This window comes from Rattus rattus, chromosome 2, assembly GCF_011064425.1.
Source record: "Rattus rattus isolate New Zealand chromosome 2, Rrattus_CSIRO_v1, whole genome shotgun sequence".
NCBI lineage: Eukaryota > Metazoa > Chordata > Mammalia > Rodentia > Muridae > Rattus > Rattus rattus.
In genome coordinates, this window is record NC_046155.1 from 92,127,575 (window position 1) to 92,148,176 (window position 20,602).

Sequence of the window (20,602 nt, forward strand, 5' to 3'; positions counted from 1 at the left end):
ATGTTATTTCCCTAAAAGTGGTTGTGGCATCTGTTGGTGTCTTGTAGGCAGTTAGGTGTTGCTCATTTGTGTAGTCTGACCTCTCTGAGCTATGCTTTTCATATTTGATCATGATATTGAGGGTCAGAATGCATTTCCCACATCTGAGTTGGGGCCTTACATCACGCAATTTCTTAGCCAACAAAGTAATTTCATGGAAAATTGCTGCCTTTTGGAAGTTCCTCTCTTGTAGTGCTCCTGAGAACATTCAAGATACAGATGACAGGCAGAGACCACAAAGTATTATATTGTATGTTTAAATTAATAATATCTATATACTTTTTCAATATAATAAAATTAGAATTATTACATATGTGTATATATGTATGTGTGGGTAGATGTGGGCATGCCACAGCATGTATGTGGAGATCAAGAGATGGGTTCTTGCCTTCTATGATGTGGCTGCTGGGGTTAAACTTCAGGCTTGGCAGCAAGTACCTTTCCTTCCTGAGCCACTGTTACTTACTGAACCATTATTCTTTGATTTGTCAAGAAAAAGTGGGCTGATTTTCTTTTTCTTTCAGTTTCTTCATCTTTCTCCATTTCTTTTCTAGCATGGTCACCTCTTAGCACACCAAGCTTTCAACTCATCCCCTTCTCCATCTTATTGCCACCTGACCCACATGGTAAAGCTAAAGTCACTGCTTTGCTACAGGTGAATTCACACTGGCTGAGTAAACATTAGGCCTTGTAACTGCTTTGGTCTGTGGCAGGGTGGTAAGATCTCCGTTGGAATATTGAAACTTCTGTAGAGGCGAGTTCTCCTGCTTTCCACTCTTCTCACTGGTTGCTGCATCTCAAGTGACTCTTAAAAGGACAATTCATTTTAGGGAGAGAGGGAACCTCAAAATGTTAAGATCTCCTTTCTGGCTTCCCAACCACTTGGCCTTCCTGCCTTTACTCTAGCAGTTCTGTTGACTGAGATATCCTACCCTGCATGGTTGACAAAGGTGAATGTTAGGAAGCCATGTTAGGTTTAAGCTTCTCACATATTTTCCTCCATTAGAGAGGTCTAATCCTTTGTGCCCAGTCTTTTTTAGCTTCATGAGGAAGCTCTCAGCATTCACTTTGAGAAGTCCTTACCTTATACAATGTCCTCCTTTCCCTGATGGCTTTTGCTATTTGTTCGTTTTCAACATGGATGATTTGTAATTCTAGCGTTCTTATAAAATTAACACTCAGATTTTTACTGAGTGCTTAGTGTGTGGGGGCGGGGACACACACACACACACACACACACACACACACAGGAGAGAGAGAGAGAGAGAGAGAGAGAGAGAGAGAGAGAGAGATTTTATCCAGCTTCTTTAAGCCAAGCTTTCTTTTTTTAAATAAAAACTTTAAGATTTATTTATTTTAAATTGTATCTGTTATGTACATGTGCATTTATGAGTGCAGGTGTTCACAGAATCTAGAAGGTTTCAGATCTCCTGAAGCTGGAGTTCTGGTGGTTGTTTGACATGGATGCTGTAACCTGAACTTGTATTCTCTGGAAAAGCAGTATAGACTGTCACTCCAGCCCCACCAAGCTGTCTTGAATAACACCTTTACCTATCAGTCAGGGACCACATTTGAGACTGTCCTCCATTTTGTAGCTTAATCAGTTGGGAGTGTTATGTGATTCAAAATAGAAATAAACAAACAAAGCACAATACAACAACTAATAGCTCACCTCCCCCAGTTACAATTTAAAAATGACTTATGTGTATCTATGTGTGCCTCAGTGCATGTATGTGCACCATATACATGCAGTTGCCTGCAGAGCTCAGAAGAGGATATTGGATCCTCAAACTAGGGTTATAGTTATATATGCTGCCTGATATGGGTGTTGGGAACCGAACCCAGGTCCCCTGGAATAATAGCAGGTGCTTTTGAGCTCTCTCTCCAACCCTCCATTAACTAATTAAAAAAATTCCCCAAAACAATGCAAAGTTTAAATATATTACAAATAATTTTATAAGACAGTTTCTGTAGCCACGCCCTCAGTGCTCACACTGAGGTGGTCTGATGGTGGTCACGCTGGTGTCTGTAGATGTGAGAGCGTGTCCTGGTTAAGCTCCTTCCTCCCTAGGCTTCTGAGCATGCCAGACGGTGCAGAGTGAAGAACGAGCAGTCAGTCAGTCAGTCGTTCTGCATACGATCAGGCAGCGCAAAGGCCTTTCTTCTTGGTTTGAATAAGACATATTTTTGACTGAATTGACCGACTGTTTAGGTTTCTTGTAGACACAGTCCTACCAAAGAAAACTAAAAAATTGCTTTTGGCAAAGAAAATTGCAGCTAGTTATATCTCATAAAACCATTCTTGTGTTCATTTTCTTGCGGAAATTGCTGTAAGTGTATTTTCTAGGGCCAATATGTGAGAAACCTTTTTATGATTGAATAAAAACTCAGAGATTTTTAGTATCAGAAATGTTCCATTGACTTGGCTTGGTTCTGAAAATGAAGGGAATATCTTCAGCCAAAAGAAGCTCATCATTAGTCAAATGCAGACAGGATTTGGACTTGTTTTACTTGCTTTATTTTATTCTTACATAGTCTGGTCTTTGTGGACCCAAGGAAACATTGTATCAGAACCATCTTTGGCTTCTAATAGATCTTTTTATATTTATGTTCACTTGAACATAATGTCATGATTCTATAGATAAATCTACTAGTCTACTTGTTTACATAAAGAAAGGTTTGCGATGATTAATTTTATGCCTCTAAAATATGAATACCATTTGGACTGGTTAGAATACGATTTACTTTGTTAATAACTCTGTCAGATCAGTTTATAAATGGGAAAGAAATGCATATGAATAAACATTTGTCCTATTTTGGCTTTTGTTAAACTAATGCATTTTGAATTTAGCCACTTCCCCAACCAAAAAGTTAACTTTGACATCTAGTTCTTGTCCAGAAATTCTGTCTGTACTGATTCTATTCAGTCTATCATTCAGAACCACTGTGGTAAGAAGCAGAGCACCTGTATGTTACCAGGCAAATAGAAAGCTGGAGCAAGGACTGCAAAGCTGAGTCAGTGTGGGTGACAGTGTGACGCTGACTTATTGAGGACAGGTGGACACGGAGGGAATGCTGTCTGGACAAAGCCAGAGGAACTACTGCTGTTAGAGCTCCACATCCATCTTAAGATGAAGCATTATTCGCTTACATATATATATATATATATATATATATATGAGAATTACGACACAATGGTAACACAGCATTGTGAAGCAGATTAACATTTATTATCTTACGTAGTTGTTTTGTGAAAGAAGCAACTAAAAGTGTCTTATTTTAACAGATTCCTAATACAGCACAGTTTTATTATCTTTAGATCCCACTGTGCATTAGATCTCTAGACTTGTTTATTCTGCACATCTGCTTCATATCCGTTAACTTTATTTGCCTATTTTCCCTCTCCTGACACTGTGTTGATAAACATTTCATTCTGTCTGTATATTTGAGATCCTTTTGCTTTTCACTCCACGTGTATGGGAAGTATTAGTGTTTGGCTTACTTCATATAGAATACCATCTTCTAGATCCATCCATATTGTAGCAAATGGCAGGATTTCCTTCTTTTTAAAATTAATTAATTTACTTTAAATCCTGACTGCAGTTTTCCCTCCCTCCTTCCAGCCCTACCCCCTTCTGCTTCTCCTCCCTTGCTCTTCAGCAAAATGGAGATCTCCCATGGATATAAACCAGCCTTGGCATATAAGGCTACAATAAGACGTGGCAGCCTCTCCTATTGAGACTAGACAAGGCAGCCTCATGGACTGGTAGGATTAACAGTAAATATGGATATCTTACCAAAAACAATCTACAGATTCAATGCAATTCCCATAAAAATTCCAATGCAATATTTTATAGACCTTGAAAGAACAATACTCAACCACTTATGGAAAAATTAAATACCCAGGACAGCTAAAACAACCCTGAACAATAAAAGACCATCCTGAGGTATCACAATCCTGGATTTCAGGTTGTACTAGAGAGCAATAGTAACAACAACACACATGTTATTAGCATAAAAATAGAAATGTTGATCAATGAAATGGAATAAAAGACCCAAAAGTAAATCCACACACCTATGGACATTTGATTTTTTTACAAAGAAACCAAAATTATACAGTGGGGTAAAAAAGAAAACTTCTTCAACACATGTTCCTGGTCTAACTGTATGTCTCCATGTAGAAGAATACAAATAGATTCATATCTATCACCCTACATAAAACTTAAGTCCAAGTGCATCAAAGACCTCGACATAAAACCAGATATGCTAAACTTGATAGATAAAGGATTTCCTTCCTAAGCTGAGTCATATTCACCTATCAGACTTTATGATTCTCTTGCCCTTCAGCAGGCATTTCAGCCTTTTCACTTATTGGCTGTTGTGAATAATGCTATAGTATCGTAAAGTGCAGAGTCAGTAGGAATCATTAAGAGCTGTGACCTCATCTCTATGTACCCAGAGGAGACATTGTTGGCATGTATGATAGTTCTATTTTTAATTTCTTTAGAAACTTCATACCCTACTCCCTGTCCTACTGTATGCACCAGTCTACACCAGTGGTGTCCTAGGGCTCCCTTCCTTAGCAGAGTTTATTACTGCTTGTCTTAACAAAAATATGTGTAGGTATACGTGTGTGTACATCTTCATGTACGTGACTGCACACTTTTTATTAATCGTTTTATTCATGTACATTTCAAATGATATCCCCCTTCTCCACACCCCCATCCTATCCCACCATCCCCCCTCCTCTTTGCCTCTATGATGGTGCTCCTTCACCCACTCAGCCACTCCTACCTCACTGCTCTAGCATCCCTGAACACTGGGGCATCAAACCTCTACAGGACCAAGGGTCTCCCCTCCCATTGATGTCAGAAAAGGCCATCCTCTGCTACATATGTATCTGGAGCCCTGGAGCCCTCCACATATACTGTTTGGTTGGTGGTTTAGTCTCTGGGAGCTCATGGTGGTCTGGTTAGTTGATGTTGTTCTTCCTATGGGGTTGCAATCCCCTTCAGCTCCTTCCCCTAGCTCTTCCATTGGGGTCCCTGGGCTCAGTCCAGTGGTAGGCTGTATCTGCATCTGTATTGGTCAGGTGCTGGTAGAACCTCTCAGGGAACAGCCATACTAGGCTCCTGTCAGCAGATGCTTCTTGGCATTAGCAATAGTGTCTGGGTTTGGTGTCTGCAGATGAGATGGATTCCTAGGTGGGGTGGTCTCTGGGTGGCCTTTCCTTTAGTCTCTGTTCCATTTTTTGTCCTTGTCTTTCCCTTGGGCAGGAACAATTCTGGGTTAAAAATTTTGAGATGGGTGGGTGGCCCCATCCTTCAACTGAGGGCTGCGCCTCTCTATTGGAGGTGGTCTCTACAGGTTCTATCGTTCCTTTGTTGGGTATTTTGGCTAAAGTTATAGCTGTTGGGTCCTGAGACCTCCTCACTTCTCTGGCATCTGGGATTTTCTAGTGGCTATGTGTTTGCATGAGTGCAAAGGCTAGAAGACACTCTCAGTTGTCATCCTGGGGAACACCATCCTCTTCCTTTCAGACAGGGACTTTCAATGACCTTAAACTTACCAGTTAGTCTAGATCCTCTTGTCTCTGCCTCGCCAGCACTGTGATCACAAGCCTGCACCACTATGCCTAGTATTTTCTCTTGGGGCCCGAGGATTGAACTCAAGTCCTCAATTCAGGTTTACTAACTGGGTAATTTCCTTAACCAAACTTTTATGGTTTGTTTGTTTTGTTTTTTGTTTGTCTGTCTGTCTGTTTAAAGTAGTGGATTTCTTTATGGATTGTGTTAGTCAGCTTTGTGTTGTTATGACAACATATCTGGTAGGACAATCTAGGGGGAGAAACATCTATCACGGCTTCAGAGGGTTTGGTCCATAGCTTTTTTGTCTCTATGTGTTTGGGAAAGACATTGTACTATGGCAGACAGCTGTGTACATCATAGCATACAGGCAGCAGAGAATGAATCAGGTCCCATTCTCTTTGACCTCCTCCTCTCAGTCTCTTCTTATAGGTTTCCTAAACTATCAAAATAGTACCATTTGGAGACCAGGTATTCAAATGAGGAGCCTGTAAGAGACATTGCATGTTCAAACAATTACATTTCACATAGGTGTAGAATGATAGCTCATGTTTTTATTTCTTTTTTTAATTACTGATGTTGAATCTTTTCATATTTCTGTTGGCAATTTTTATGTCTTGTTTTTGAAGAAATACTTTTTCAGACCTTTTACTCAGTTTTAAATTGGGCTAAAATAAAGAAATTGAACAAGTAATTAAAAACCTTCCAAAAAGATAAGTCTATGACCAGATAACTCCCTACCTAAATTCTACTAAACATTGAAAAATCATCACCAATATTTCTTTTTTTATTTAAAAATATGTTTCATATATTTTGATTATGTTTCTTGCCCTCAGCTTCTTTCACTTCTCTATTAACTCAACTTTGGTCTTTTTCTTCTCCCTTTCAAAAGACCCCACAAATCCACAAAAAATGAAAATTAAAACAACAAGCAAAAGGACCAATATGGTAACTCAAACAGAATGAAACAGAAAGTCCACAGAAACCATAGAGTGTGTGTTTTGGGTTGGTCAACTATCCCTGTGCACGGGGTCTCCCCTGGAGTGTGCACCAGGGACACTCCATTGAAGAAAACTGATTTTCCTTTTGCCGTGGGTATCAATTGCAAATAGCTTCTTGATTATGGATGACACCGTGTCTACTTCCCCTTCAGTGTTGGGACCCCCTTTGATTGCCAATGAGTTCTTAAACTCTTAAAAAACAAAACAAAACAGAAACATACCTTTAAGTAGATTTTATTACACCAATATCACCTTCATACATAAGCTAGACAAAATGCTGTATGAAAACTATACACCACTGCATCTGAATACTGATGCAAAGAATTCACTGAAGCAGTAGTGACTGAACTCAGTAACACATGCCCATGCTGACCACGGGAGTCCCTTTGTCATGAAAAGCTTGCTTAACATTTTCCGACCAATCACTGTGACCCGCCCCATTGACATGTGAAAGTTAAAAGCCACATCATCATTTCCTTTGATATAGAGAAAGCACTTGGCAAAAGTTCATCATTATTTCTTTCTGGGTAAAAAATCTCAACAGTTGAGGCATAGAAGGAGACTTTTCAGCATAGGAAAGGCATGGAAACACTGTACGGATGTAAGCAGTGCTAAGCAGCAGCACCTTTTCCTTACAGTGAAATACAAGGCAGCATGTTCACTCTTACTGCTTTTTAAATTAAGTTTTATTTTCTAAGTGTGAGTGCCTGAGTGTGAGAGAGCGAGAGAGAGAGAGGCATGGGGTGGGGAGGGGCACGGGATGTGTTGTCCTTTCATCTTTACATGGTTCCTGGGAATCAAACTCGGATCACCAGGATTTACTGGCTGAGCCACCTAACTAGCCCTCTCTCACCGTTTCTGTTCAACATAGTACTGGAAGTACCCATAAGAACCAAACCAAACCAAACCAAACCAAACCAAACCAAACCAAACCAAACCAAACAAACAACAACAACAATGCAATGCAAAAAGCAATGATTGCAGAAGCTTGTGTGTGTGTGTGTTGTGAGTGTGTTGTGTGTTGTGTGTGAGTGTGTACTGTGTATGTGTATGTGTGAGTGTTGTGTGTTGAGTGTGTTAGTGTTGAGTGAGTGTATGTGTATGTATTATGTGTGAGTATGTGAGTGTGTGTGTATGTGACTGTGTGTGTGTTGGTCATGGTATATCCTGAGTATGTGGGTATGGTCACCTGTGCCTGCACATGTGAAGGTCAGAGTTTGACTTAGAGTGTTTTCCTCAGTTGCTTTTCACTTTGTTTTGAGAACCTGAGTGAGTCATTGTCATTGCGATAGACTGTTGGGCCACCCGCTGGCCCAGCACCAGAGTTACAGATACAGGAAGGGCATCTGACTTTGGGTGCTGAGGCCCTGAACTCAGACCCTCATGCCTGCACAGCAAGTGCCTTGCCCACCAAGCCATCTCCTCACCCCTTGTAGACACTGTTAGGAGTAGGGTTCAATGAGAAGAAGCCCAGCTACAGTTTAAGGAGGCCTTTTCATTAGAAATCATTTCATAGACTTCTATAAAAAGTTTCTGCTTCTCATTGTTAAAAGCTAAAAGCCATAGCATTATCATTATTAGCACATCCATAGAGTGATGCCTTATGCATTTGACATGGGACTTTTCTACACCTGCCAAGAAAAAGCACTATTTGCCTGAACATAAAAGCTGTTATTTGACAATCTATTCCATTGCTCTGAGTCATTGATGGTTACAGGATTTATATTTATCCTGTAATGCAAAACATTTTCTTCTAGGTCTGAAGTAAAATAATTTCACAAAATGTATGCAGGAGCATTCCAAATTATCTTTGTCTTGCTTCATGTACTTGAAAATGAAGTCAAGCATTTATAAGATTGCTCTGCGTTCTCTCTCTCTCTCTCTCTCTCTCTCTCTCTCTCTCTCTCTCTGTGTGTGTGTGTGTGTGTGTGTGTGTGTGTGTGTGTGTGTGTGTGTGTTTTAGGCAAATGTGCATACATGTGTATGTGCCAGAAGTTAACCTTGGGTGTTATTCTCAGGAGCCATTGACTTTTTTGTTTGTTTATAAGATATGGTCTCTCACTGGGACTTGGGGCTCTTTGATTAAACTAGGCTGTCTGGGCCACCCAGCCCTGGGAATCCTCTTGTCTCTGCTCTCCAAAGCTCGAATTGGATTTTTCTGTGAGTGCTTGGGATTGAACTCAGGTCTCCAGGCTTGTGCAGCTATTGTTTTACCATGGTGCCCTCCCTGTCCCTCTGGAGGGTACTTTTCATGTGCTGTTCTTCACGCTTGCCATTGTCAGGTTGAACAACAAAAGTAGTTTCCTCACTGCTTTGATGAAAGGCTGCACTTACTGGACTGACGTGTTTATTATTTCTAAATGATTTTAGAATATGTATCACAGATTGCATTGTGTAAAAACAAGTATAGTCTTAAAATTTGTTTACTTTCATTCACAAATGAGATTGACTAATAGAATCCCTTCCCTCTTGTGTGGGACATTGCCATGGTAAGACTTTGGTTATGTGAACTAGATAGAATGGAGCTAGAGTACTGTGCTCCAAAGGTTGTATGAAAATCACCCACTCAGTGTCTTAGGGTTTACTTGCTGTGAAGGGAAACCATGACCAAGGTAATTCTTATAAAGGAGAACATTTAATTGGGGCTGTCTTACAGTTCAGAGACTTAGTTCATTATCATCATGGTGGGAAGCACAGCATCATGCAGGCAGACATGGTACTGGAGAAGCCAAATGTACATGTTGATCTGAAGGCAGCAACTGTCTTCCACAGGTAGCCAGGAGGAGGTTCTATCTTCTGGCCTGGGCAGAGTCTGAGCAGAGGCGTCCACAATACCTGTTTACAGCAACATATTTCCTCCAACAAGGAAGCCCACATCTCCTCCAATTGGGCTACACATTCCCTATGGCCAAGCATCCAAACACATGAATTTATGGGGACCAAACCTGTTCAAACCATCACACTCACTAAATGAACTCTGCTGTGACACTCCCTGAGTGATATAATCAATATTTTGAAGAGATTAAAGAAGGGGAGGGGATCAAGGGCACAGACCTTCTGTTTTGAATGAACAGAAGCCACAGTGAAGCAAATGGCAATTTGAGAAGGTTATATCCTCACCAAGGAAGCGGAAGGCAAAACCCCGAGTATAATCAGGAGCAGCAAAGTGGGCTACAAGACCAAGCCTGAGAGGTAGTAATGGGGCCATTTATTTGATTCAACAGATCTTAAATTTTGTTCCTTTATCAAAGTTTTCTATTGACTGCCTGCTTAGCATTTTTTTCTGGCTTTCATGAAGGTTTTAGAATATGTAGTTTCTTTTCTCAAATGCTTGTGTGTCTGTGTTGTGTTTTTTGGGGTTAGTGAGGCACATATGTGCTACATATGTGCATGTGGGGAAGTCAACAGCTTTCTACTTACTTGAGATGGTTTCTTGTTCACCATGGCCTATGCTAGGCTAGTTGGCATTCATGCTTATCTGGATTCGTCTTTCTCCACTTCCTATCTGGATGTAGGACAACTAGGGTTACAGATATGTGTTACCAGGTCTGGATATATGTGGGTTCTGGGCTCTAAACTTGGATATTTACACCTGCATGGCAAGTGCTTTACCTACTAAGCCATCTCTACTCTTCAAAACATACATCTTTTTTTGAGAGCAGTGGTGACAATATTGTATAATTCACATAGCTATTCATTCTTAAGGCAAAGAAATAGGTATCTAAGATGTTAAGGAGCACATTGCTACCTCTAACTAAACCAGGATTCTGTTAGTAAGGAAGAATGGGAGAATAAATATTGGATAAACAGCTAACAGTACCTTTTTATAAAATCCTGTAGACCTGGTGACTCCCATGCTATATGGTGTTATATCAAGCACAGCAACATGGAAAGGTTCCCAGTTTATTTTATGAAATGAGCATCTCATCTTAAAAACTAATAGACATGTCTGAAAGGAAAAAAATTAAGAATATAACTGAAAACTCAAAATACAAACATGTCATCTTTCCAGTATTTTAAAGGAATAATTCATCAGGGTCACTTAGGGTCTGTCTTAGTTAGAGTTTTATGTTGTGAAGAGGCACCATGACCAAGACAATTCTTGTAAGGACAACATTTAATTGGGGCTGACTTACAGGTTCAGAGGTCTAGTCCATTATCTTCAAGGCACGAACAGGGCAGCATCCAGGCAGGCATGGTGCAGGAGGAGCTAAGAGTTCTGCTAGCAGAAAGAATACTGGCTTCCAGGCAACTAGGATAAGGGTCTTAAAGCCCACACCCAGGGTGACATACCTACTCCAATAGGGTCACAACTTCTAATAGTGCCATTCCCTCGGTCAAGATTTACAGACGTCACATTCCACTCCCTGGCCCCCATAGGCTTGTCCAAACATGAGTCTATGGGGGCCATACCTAAACATAGTATAATGTAAAAATATATTTAGTCTGACTTCAAAAGTTCCCAAAGTCTACAGTAGTCTCAACAATGTTAAAAGTCCAAAGTTAAAAGATTTTTCAGAGATTCATCCAATCTCTTAACTGTAATCCCCAAAGCAAGACAGGAAAGCAGCTGGGCAAACTCTAAACTCTGCATCTCCACGTCTGATGTCAAAGTGGTCTTCAGATCTCCAACTCATTTTTTTCTTTGCTGACTGTAAGAAACTTCTTTCTCCTGGGCTGGTTTCACTCTCTGTTAACAGCTTTCCTGAGCAGATAGACTGTGACTCTGGCATCTTGAACATCTTGGGGTCTCTAAGGCAACTTCAATGATCATCCATGGTATTGGCATCTCCAATTCACTGGGGTCTTCTGCTACAACTAGGCATCACCAGTAGCCTCTCATAGGCTCCCTTCATAGTGCCAAGCCTCAACTCCTTTGCATGGCCCCTTCAATCCTGGGTCATCAATTGCAACTGAGGCTGAACCTTCACCAGTGGCCTTCCATGGCCTCTTACAGTGACAAACCTCAACTGCTCTTTAGGACCTCTTCATGTCTTTAAAAGCAGTACCACCTAGATGAGTCTAGCATTACAGCTGCAACATGAGATACAACCTTGGCTGTCTCTGGAACACAGTTTCTTTGTTCTCTCAGAAAACAGTTGCCAGAAGATTTCACCTTAGTGATACTGGTTTCTTCTTAATCACCACTAATTTCTTAGCTTCCCCTAACCAGCATGAATTGCCCCAGTAGTCCCTTTTATTCTTAACTCTAAAGCCTGAGACGCATGGCTGAAGCTGACATGTTCTGCTGCTTGCTGGGGCTGGAACATGCCCTGCCCCCATCCCTTATTCTATTATCAATTTTCTGATTTTCAACTCCCCCACTGCCTGAGATTGGTTGTCCTGGAACTTGCTCTGTAGATTGACCTTGAACTAAGAAATCTGCATGGCTGTTTCCTGGGACTAAAGGTATGTACCACCATGCTTGGATTTAAGTTTTTCTTCACCTAGAACTTGCTCTGTCTCAGGCTGGTCTTGAAGTCAGAAATCTGCTTAGCTTTATTTCTTTGAATTAAAAGTGTACACTGCCATGCCTGGATCTAAATTTAGCTGGGTAGGATCTTGCCCCAAAGCCCCACTCCCCTAATTTGTTATCTCCTTGAACATAGGATTCAGTGCCATTTCACTTCCTGGTGCCCCATTACGAATCATATATTTTATATTTTTTCTTTCTAAGCTTTCTATGCTTGTTTAAAATCATTGGCATGAGACTTAACCAGAAAATAAAGCCTATGATGGGAATTTCTGAGACTTCCTTTGTCAGTGCAATTAATCTGAGTTAATTCACCTTAGCCTCAGGCAGACTCTTCAGACATGGGCAGACTCTACAGATATGGGCAAAAAGTAGCCGCATTCTTCACCAAAATACCACAAAACAGTCTCTAAGCCACATTTGGAAATTCTTCTTCAGGGAAACCTCTTGGGCCAGATCTGCACAGTTCAAGTCATACACAGCAACAAAGTCTTCTATATTTTTACTAGGATAGACCATTAAGCCCAACTTAAAGCATTGCACTGCTTTCCAAAGTTCCTCCAAAGAAAAGCATAGTCAGGCCTATCACAACAATACCCCACCCCTGGTACCAACTTCTGTGTTAAGGTTTTACTGCTGTGAAGAGATACTATGACCAAGGCAACTCCTGTAAGGGACAACATTTAATTGGGGCTGGCTTACAGGCTCAGAGATTCAGTCAATTATCATAAAGGCAGGATGGCAGCATTCAGGCAGGCATGGAGCAGGAGGCTCTGAGAGTTCTACATCTTCATCCAAAGGCTGTTACTATACTGGCTTCCAGGCAGCTAGGACTAAGGTCTTATAACCTGCACCTACAGTGACACACCTACTACAACAGGCCATACCTTCTAATAGTGCCACTCCCTGGCCCAAGCATGTACAGACCATCACAGGGTCCATAGTATAATACCAATATTATCAGAAATGTTTTGATATTGGGAGAATGAAAATATTAATACAAATATAGTATGACATAGCAAAGGCCCAGTAATAAAAGATATGATAAGCAAAATCAGTGAAGAACTTGAGAGAGGCCAGCACTTGGTTCTGATTAAAAATTATCTTACATAGCATCACCTTGCCTCTGTTCATGCCCATAGACAAAAGTCCTATCAACCCAAATCACAGAAATGTCTCTTTCTATTCCAAGGTGCTGAGAATAAGCAACAGTTTAGGGGTTGACCCTAAATAAGATATCTAAGCCACTCCCTCTCAGGTTCAGGGAACATTGCAGGGAGTGGATATAGGATGGAAGAGCTGAAAGACAGAGAAGGGGCTGTGAAATGCCATTCTCTAGACTCTGGGTAAACATTGCAATCATCAGTTCACAACAGCAGGCAACCTGCACTTGACTGGCCCTATCAGTCATGGAAGGGCAAATGGAGCCCACTCTTCCTGCTGAACTGTTGGCTGTTGAGAGATTCTGGGAGGGGAGAACCACTGTCTTCAGTTGTATAGCCACCCCGAGCTTGTCACTGTCTTCAGTCGTATAGCCACCCCGAGCTTGTCACTGTCTTCAGTTGTATAGCCACCCCGAGCTTGTCACTGTCTTCAGTTGTATAGCCACCCCCGAGCTTGTCACTGTCTTCAGTTGTATAGCCACCCCGAGCTTGTCACTGTCTCCAGTTGTATATCCACCCCGAGCTTGTCAGCTCCAAGTGATAACTCCAAACTCACAGTCACGGAGGCCATGGTAAACCCAGGGGAAGGAGAAGATCATGGAACAAAAGGAATAGGCCCAAATGTGTCTAGACTGCTTTCTTGAGCTCCACACAAAATAGATGACTTCCCTTGACCAGAAGGGCTTCTCCTTCTCTGACCTTGACTGTGGATCCTGACCTCCAACGTGCAGTAAGTGGGGAAGCTGGAATAGTAATTAGCAGATTCCAAGTTCGACTTCTTCTTTTCCCCTTCCCTCTTCCTACCCTGACCCCTAAGGACCTGCCTAGGAACTATCTAGGATTACTGGAATGCCTCTCCACGCAAACAAGGCATTTATAGAACTTTAAAACTCTAGCCAATTGTTTTCATTTACCTCAAAACTCCTTCCCACTCGCTAAGGTCCTTATCTACCCCTGGTTCACCCCAAATAAAGTGTATGCATTCAAGCCCACCCTGAATAAAGCTTGACCAGAGTCCTGTTCTGGACTCTGCTTCATCCTTCTAGTCCAGTCAGAGGCATCCTGATACCTGAAAGGGAAGAAACAAAGGATGTGGAACCACAGCTGGACCCCAAAATACACACCATACCACACATGAGCATGAGAAAGAAATGTGGAGAGGAAGCAGTGAGGGGATGAAGGTTGTAGGAAGAGGAAGAAGGTAGGGGTTAGAGTGACCATGCATTTTATACCTGTATGAAATTGTCAAAGAACAAACGTAACTAATAAGAAGTAATAAGTAGCCCTAAGTATCTAAGGCTAGAAATAGAGTTCTTTAGTAGATTAAGACATTTAATTTCCTAGGCTAGCAAGTTTATTCCACTTCAAAAGATAAAAGTATATTTTAAACCTCCCAAGCCAAGTGAAGCTGCCTAGAGAATATACTTTAAAGGAGTATCTGAACTAGGATGACGCAAATCCACAACAGTATGCTCCTTTTGCTTCTGCAAGTTTCCCAAGGCAGTCACCAAATCACGGGACTCATTCTCTGCCTGCTTCCATGGAAGCAGTGGACCCGGCTTGGTAGAGTCTTGTAAATACCAATACTAAGCTTAAGAAAAACTTGTACCCATTATTCCCCTCTGAAAGTAAGGCTACTTTTAATATTTCCTTTGAACTTTTACAACTAAATGGTTTTATAAAATCAAATTATTCTTTTCTTTTAGTGAAGTGTATTAGAGATATGTGCTGAGACCATTAGCTAGTAGTCTGGAGCTTTAAATTATGAAACCAATATATTCTACACTAATATTTTTCAGATTTTTTAGCCATAATCTTATCAAGAAATAAGCTAGGCTTATTGTTGTTGGTAGTAACCATGTTATGGTCTAGTTTTGTTTTAAGTATGAACTTTTCTTCGTGGAGTAATTCGGTTCTAGTTGCTGGTTTTCCTGAGATTTTCAGGAGGCGATAGGGTAGGATTTTGCTAAATGGTGCCTTCTTTTCTGCCCACAGCTCCCATGCGTGAAGTGCGGTACCTCATTAACCCAAGGACCTCACCAACAGGAAGCTGTATTCTTTACCAGCAACTCACCACATCCTTTTTGATCTGGTTTTCTTTTTCAAAAAGTGGACACATTTCTTTTGAGCTATTTTTGTTGCAAAGTTAAGCAAATGGCTGACCACCACTTGGATGAGGTTCCTACAGCGTGCCCACACTGTGCGTCTCCTCAGGCTGGTCTACTTTGTGTGTGTCCAGCAGGCAATTCTCCAGTGATGGTGGTGGAAATGTCACAGACATCGAGTATTGGTAGTATAGACATTTTTACTTCACAAGAGAGAAAAAAAGAAAGAAATGCCAGCAGAGAATCTTCTCTAAAAGATTTGGTAAATATTGAAGATTCTACAACACAAATCAACAGCTCATTCTCTATTCCCATATCTAAATCACTCTTTATCCTATGAGCCCTTGTCAGCTAATCCATTGCCTTCTTAAAGTTCTTAAAGAACCATTTGCTTCCCACAGAAGATAAGCAAAGTTGGTTAGTTACATGTTTTATGATACTTTGAGTCACTGTCAGCATTATTTCTCAGGATCCTAAACAGTTAAGATTATTAATCCAGCTCTTTAAAGCTGTTTACACAGGAAAAAGTTCTTTTTACAAGTTTAACTAAATAGGACTTTTTGATAACTTTCTTCAACTGATACAGGGTAAGATTTATGACAAAGGTTAAAGTGTAAGCTGTAGCTTCATTATCTAAGAATATAAAATATATTTTACAAGGCTGGTTCACATGATTTTCAAACAATGTGTGGATTCCCAATAAACTGGTTTGGCTGTAAGCATCTATATGTGAAGAGCACAATGGAGACTGTAGTCCATCTAGTATAAGTTTGGTGACAAGGGACAGTAAGTTTAGGGAAAGTCAGACTCCGATTCTTCCCCTGAACCTTCTGACACTTGCAGCCTCACTTGAAAGTCTTCCTTAGCCTAATGAGCCAGTGGCTTGCACTGTACTCTGGATTTGAAAACCACAGTCAATTATTTTGTATACAGCAAATGCGATATGTATGGTACCCATCAAAGCTTATCACACATCATTAAAAGAATATTTCACCTTAAGAGTTGTTTTTCAAAATTATCTTTTGGCCCTAGTCCACAAGAACTTCAAATGTGGAGAGAAAATCTTCTCAGTCACAGCGGAATCGGAGCAATGTCACAGGAGGAAAAGTCCCACACATAAGAATGGACAATGGAGCGAGCATTGAGGTATGCGGGGAGCAATGTCACAGGAGGAAAAGTCCCACACATAAGAATGGACAATGGAGCGGGTATTGAGGTATGCGGGGAGCAATGTCACAGGAGGAAAAGTCCCTCACATAAGAATGGACAATGGAGCGGGTATTGAGGTATTCGGGAAGCAAGCTAAAACTGCTAGAGAGGCTCAGTTTCTTCTTTTTGATCATTTTGTTTCAACTTTTTAACAAATTTACTTATTTTAATTTAAAAATTCTCACAATATATTTTGACCATTTTCCCCTTCCTCAACTCTTTTTCCATATCACCAACTTTATCTTTGTTCTTTCTCTGTCTTTCAAAACAAAACAAACTCCCACAAAGCACAAAAAACAAAATAAACACCAAAAAGACAAAGATTTTAAAAGTTTACACACACATACACACACACACACACACACACACACACACACACGCACACACACCCCAAAACGAAACAAAAATAAAGCATGGAGTCCACTATGTGTTGGCATGGGGTCTTGCCTGCAGTGTGGTTGTAGATGCAGTGACACCCCATTTGGAGTATCAGTTGCAAATAGCATCTTGGTTACAGGTAGATGTCATGTTCATGTCTCCCTTCAGTGCTGGGACCTGACTGGTCTGAGCCTGTGCAGGTCTTATGAGTGCCATCACAGTCCCTGTAAACTCGCATGTAAACCTAAGACTAGAGAGGTCATGGGCACTGTGAGAAAAACTAAGTCTATTGTTCTGCTAAAGGAGCATAGCAGTAAGATGAGTTCTGATGCCATGGTGCCATCTCCATAGGTAAGAGTCTCACTTAACCCTCATCGGCGAGGCTTCTTGCAGTAGATAGGAATCAACACAGAGACCCATGACTGCACAATGTGCTGAGATACTTGGAGCATTTAATTCTGATGTGGTATCTTCATTAAATCCATCCCTTTAAGGCTCAGGGGTCTAGGCAGAAGAAAAGGCAGAAAGATTGTAAGAGCTAGAGGTGATGGATGACTCCAAGGAAAGACACACCCGAACTTTCTGGTTTCCTCTATGCCAATGGGTTGTGACAGAGGCAATTGAGAAGTAAAGCTAAAGAAAGGAAGTAAAGACCACAGTAAAAATTTCAAGCACATCGAAGTTTTTACTAAAGGAATTGCAGACTATTTCCTGCTCATGCAGGGCCAAGGGATTTCACCTAAACTGGGGGGTATTTGCATGAAGAATCTTTTCCTAAAGGCAGTAAGTGGTACACTCTTTGTTCAGACTTTTTAATGATTGAGAGGTCAAATAATTTTACATAGCTCATCTGCTCACTGCTCTGGTGATCTCTTCACTTTTCCAGTTAGATAAATACCCTTATCATTCTTTTCAGGGTTCTAATTAATATAAAAATATGAAGTAAAGACTGCAGAGATCACCCATTCAGTAAAGTGCTTTCAGTGCAAGTATGAGGACCAGAATTTGGGTACCCTGCTTCTGTGCAGAAAGTGAGGTGCAGTGGCCCCTGTGGCTCCAGTGCTGGGGAAGAGGAGGAGGAGTGTAAACAGCAGGGAACAGAGCTTGCGGCCCAGCCGTTTCATTGTGCAGGTGAAGGTGGCTGCACCCCCAAACTCTCCAACAGCCAGGGTGCAGTCTCGAGGGGAGGCTTCAGCTGCCTAACCCTACAGGGGCTTTACCTGGTGGCACTGCCCCAGCCATTGTCCCATGTATCCCAGGCCCTGTGCATGATCAGTTCAGAAACTCATCTGTACTCTGTTGATGATCTGCATTACAGAAACTTACAATGCTACTCTTCAAGCAATGGGAAGGAGTTGTGTGGTTTTTAGTTTGCACTGCAAACCAGAACACTGCTGTTGGCCAAACCAGTTCATTCTCTCTTTGAAAATAAAAGCTAAGTGATAAATCAGAAAGATACTTGGTTTAGATCAGTGGTTCTACTCAAGCAAATGCATAGTGTCTCTATTTGATCTTACCCTAGAACAGAATTCCTCTTTCCTTGGTAGATACCTTTCAGTATTGTATGTTCATTCTTAATGCCCAGTGAATGCCACAGAGATGGAGGAACTGTTTTTTTTCCAGGAATTCTATACCTTTGGAAGAATATTGGGACAGGGGAGCTTTGGAATGGTCATTGAAGCTACAGACAAGGAAACAGGAGCTAAGTGGGCAATTAAAAAAGTGAATAAAGAAAAGGTAAGACTTCTCTGTGTGGCATTGCCAGGGTGTGGCATTGCCTGGGTACAGTGCCAGGGTGGGGTAGGGTGGGCAGTGCACCTTCCCTTATTCACCCAGTTTGTGTCTTCCCTTGAGGGCCAGGACTGGACTAACTGCTGGAGAAGTGTGGGGACCACTCTAATCTCCTGGGAAGGGACTAGTTCCTGTACTCAGGCAGATTCGAGCTGTCTGCAAAATGCAAAAGCGTCAGCAGAACCAGTATAATTCAATACATAAACTTTACAAGTAAATCTGAAGTAAGAACTAGCACTTAGTATGTGTACATATAGGGCTATAAGCTGGATGTCTTAGCTGGAAGTAAATTCTCTTGGCCATTCTGAGTTGTTTGATATACTTTTATTCTATTTTCTCATTTAATTGTGTTTCCTTTCTGTTGGCCAATCCCCCTTCCAGTCTAGTCTACTGTCCCTGTGTATCTGCTGACTCTCTCTGTGTTAGCTGTTGGCAGAGGACTGGACTTCTCTTTAAGTTAAAATCTAAGACCTCAAACTTTACATCAGCACATTATCAACGTTTACAAAATCCTCTGTCTGGATAAAGAAGCAAAATGACACCATCATGGTGTTTTCTTCTTGGATTTGTGATAATAAGTATTGGATCTATAAAATTAAGCAGTAACCTATATGGACTTTTACGTTGTAGTAAATTCCTAAGTTGAATGGGGTGGACATGCCAACTTTAATAAAGCAATTAAGAACCCTTTAGCATCTGCAATTCTGAAGCACACTACAGGGCCACCTGCATGCTGTTCTTTGCTTTTTGTTGTCTACAGGGCTAGAGGTTTGGGTTGGAGATTATAGCTGCAACTTCAGGCATTAGTCTCTCATTCATGTACGGATATTGGCAATACAGTACATTAATAGAGAAATAAACGATACCTTTCCATACAGGAACTGACAGTCTATTGTAGTGTGTACAGGTCAAGACATTTGGGAAAAGCAGTAGGGACAGATGAATGGCAGGAGAACAATTTCTAACTTCCAGATCTTCTCCTTGCAGAAATTTTCACTCCTCATGGTCACTATTTCTCTGAGCCTCTAGGCTAAGCTTAAAGTGTGCCTCCATCATACATGAGTGGGTGCTAGCAGAGCGGTCAGGATCCTCCTCACTCAGACAGTGAAGGCTGAACAGGAAAAGAATTGGAATCAAGAATGTCCCTAAGGGAAATTTTTTAACTAGAATATGTTTGCCTTATAATCAGTCTCTTCCCTTAAGAATCATTATGTACTTTCCCAAACTGGAGCTAAAGGTGTGTTCAGAAATTGGTCTTTTGTTACCTCTTTCAAGAATATTTTTATCTTGAGAAAAGACCCATAAGAGAGAAGAATATTTATCTTTAGATAATGGCAATTTCAGTATCAGGAGAACTGATGATCTGGGTCAGGGTTGAAGAAGATAGAGAGAATCCTAGAATTTTCTAGATGATTAGACAATCTTGCCTACGTCTGAAGGATATCCATGTGCTCCCTGGAGATTTCTTCATTATACCCTTTGTCCCAGGCACAGTAAGGCTTAGATGTTAGGAGATACACTGGACTTGGGTTAGTCTTAAGGCAAGGTCTCTGCCTCTCTTTTTCTCCTCAGTTAACCAGGGACACCAGGAAGTAACATAAATACTAGGTTAATTGTAAGTATATGATATGATATAATATAATATAATATAATATATCACATATGCATTATACATGTAAATTAAATCTAAACAAGACCACAATGGATTTTGTTGTTGTTGTAAAGCCATCTCTGACTGAGGTCCCAAGAAGATTTTGTTTTTGTTGGGCTGATCAAGGATCCTATACAAGGATTATGGTGATTGAAAGAAAATATCAAAAGGATACGTTCAAACTGGAACGAGGGGTCAGAGGCTATG

General features: G+C 40.9%; 1 protein-coding gene across 1 annotated transcript in view; it reads left to right on the plus strand.

Moving 5' to 3' along the window:
* The first annotated feature begins 15,415 nt into the window (after positions 1–15,415).
* Stk33 (serine/threonine kinase 33) overlaps positions 15,416–20,602 on the plus strand; it is a 72,471-nt gene continuing 67,284 nt past the window's right edge. Inside the window, exons 1-3 of the mRNA XM_032895660.1 lie at positions 15,416–15,628; positions 16,399–16,512; positions 18,577–18,690. Coding sequence (XP_032751551.1) covers positions 15,416–15,628; positions 16,399–16,512; positions 18,577–18,690 — 441 coding nt within the window. The remainder of the gene's footprint in view (positions 15,629–16,398; positions 16,513–18,576; positions 18,691–20,602) is intronic.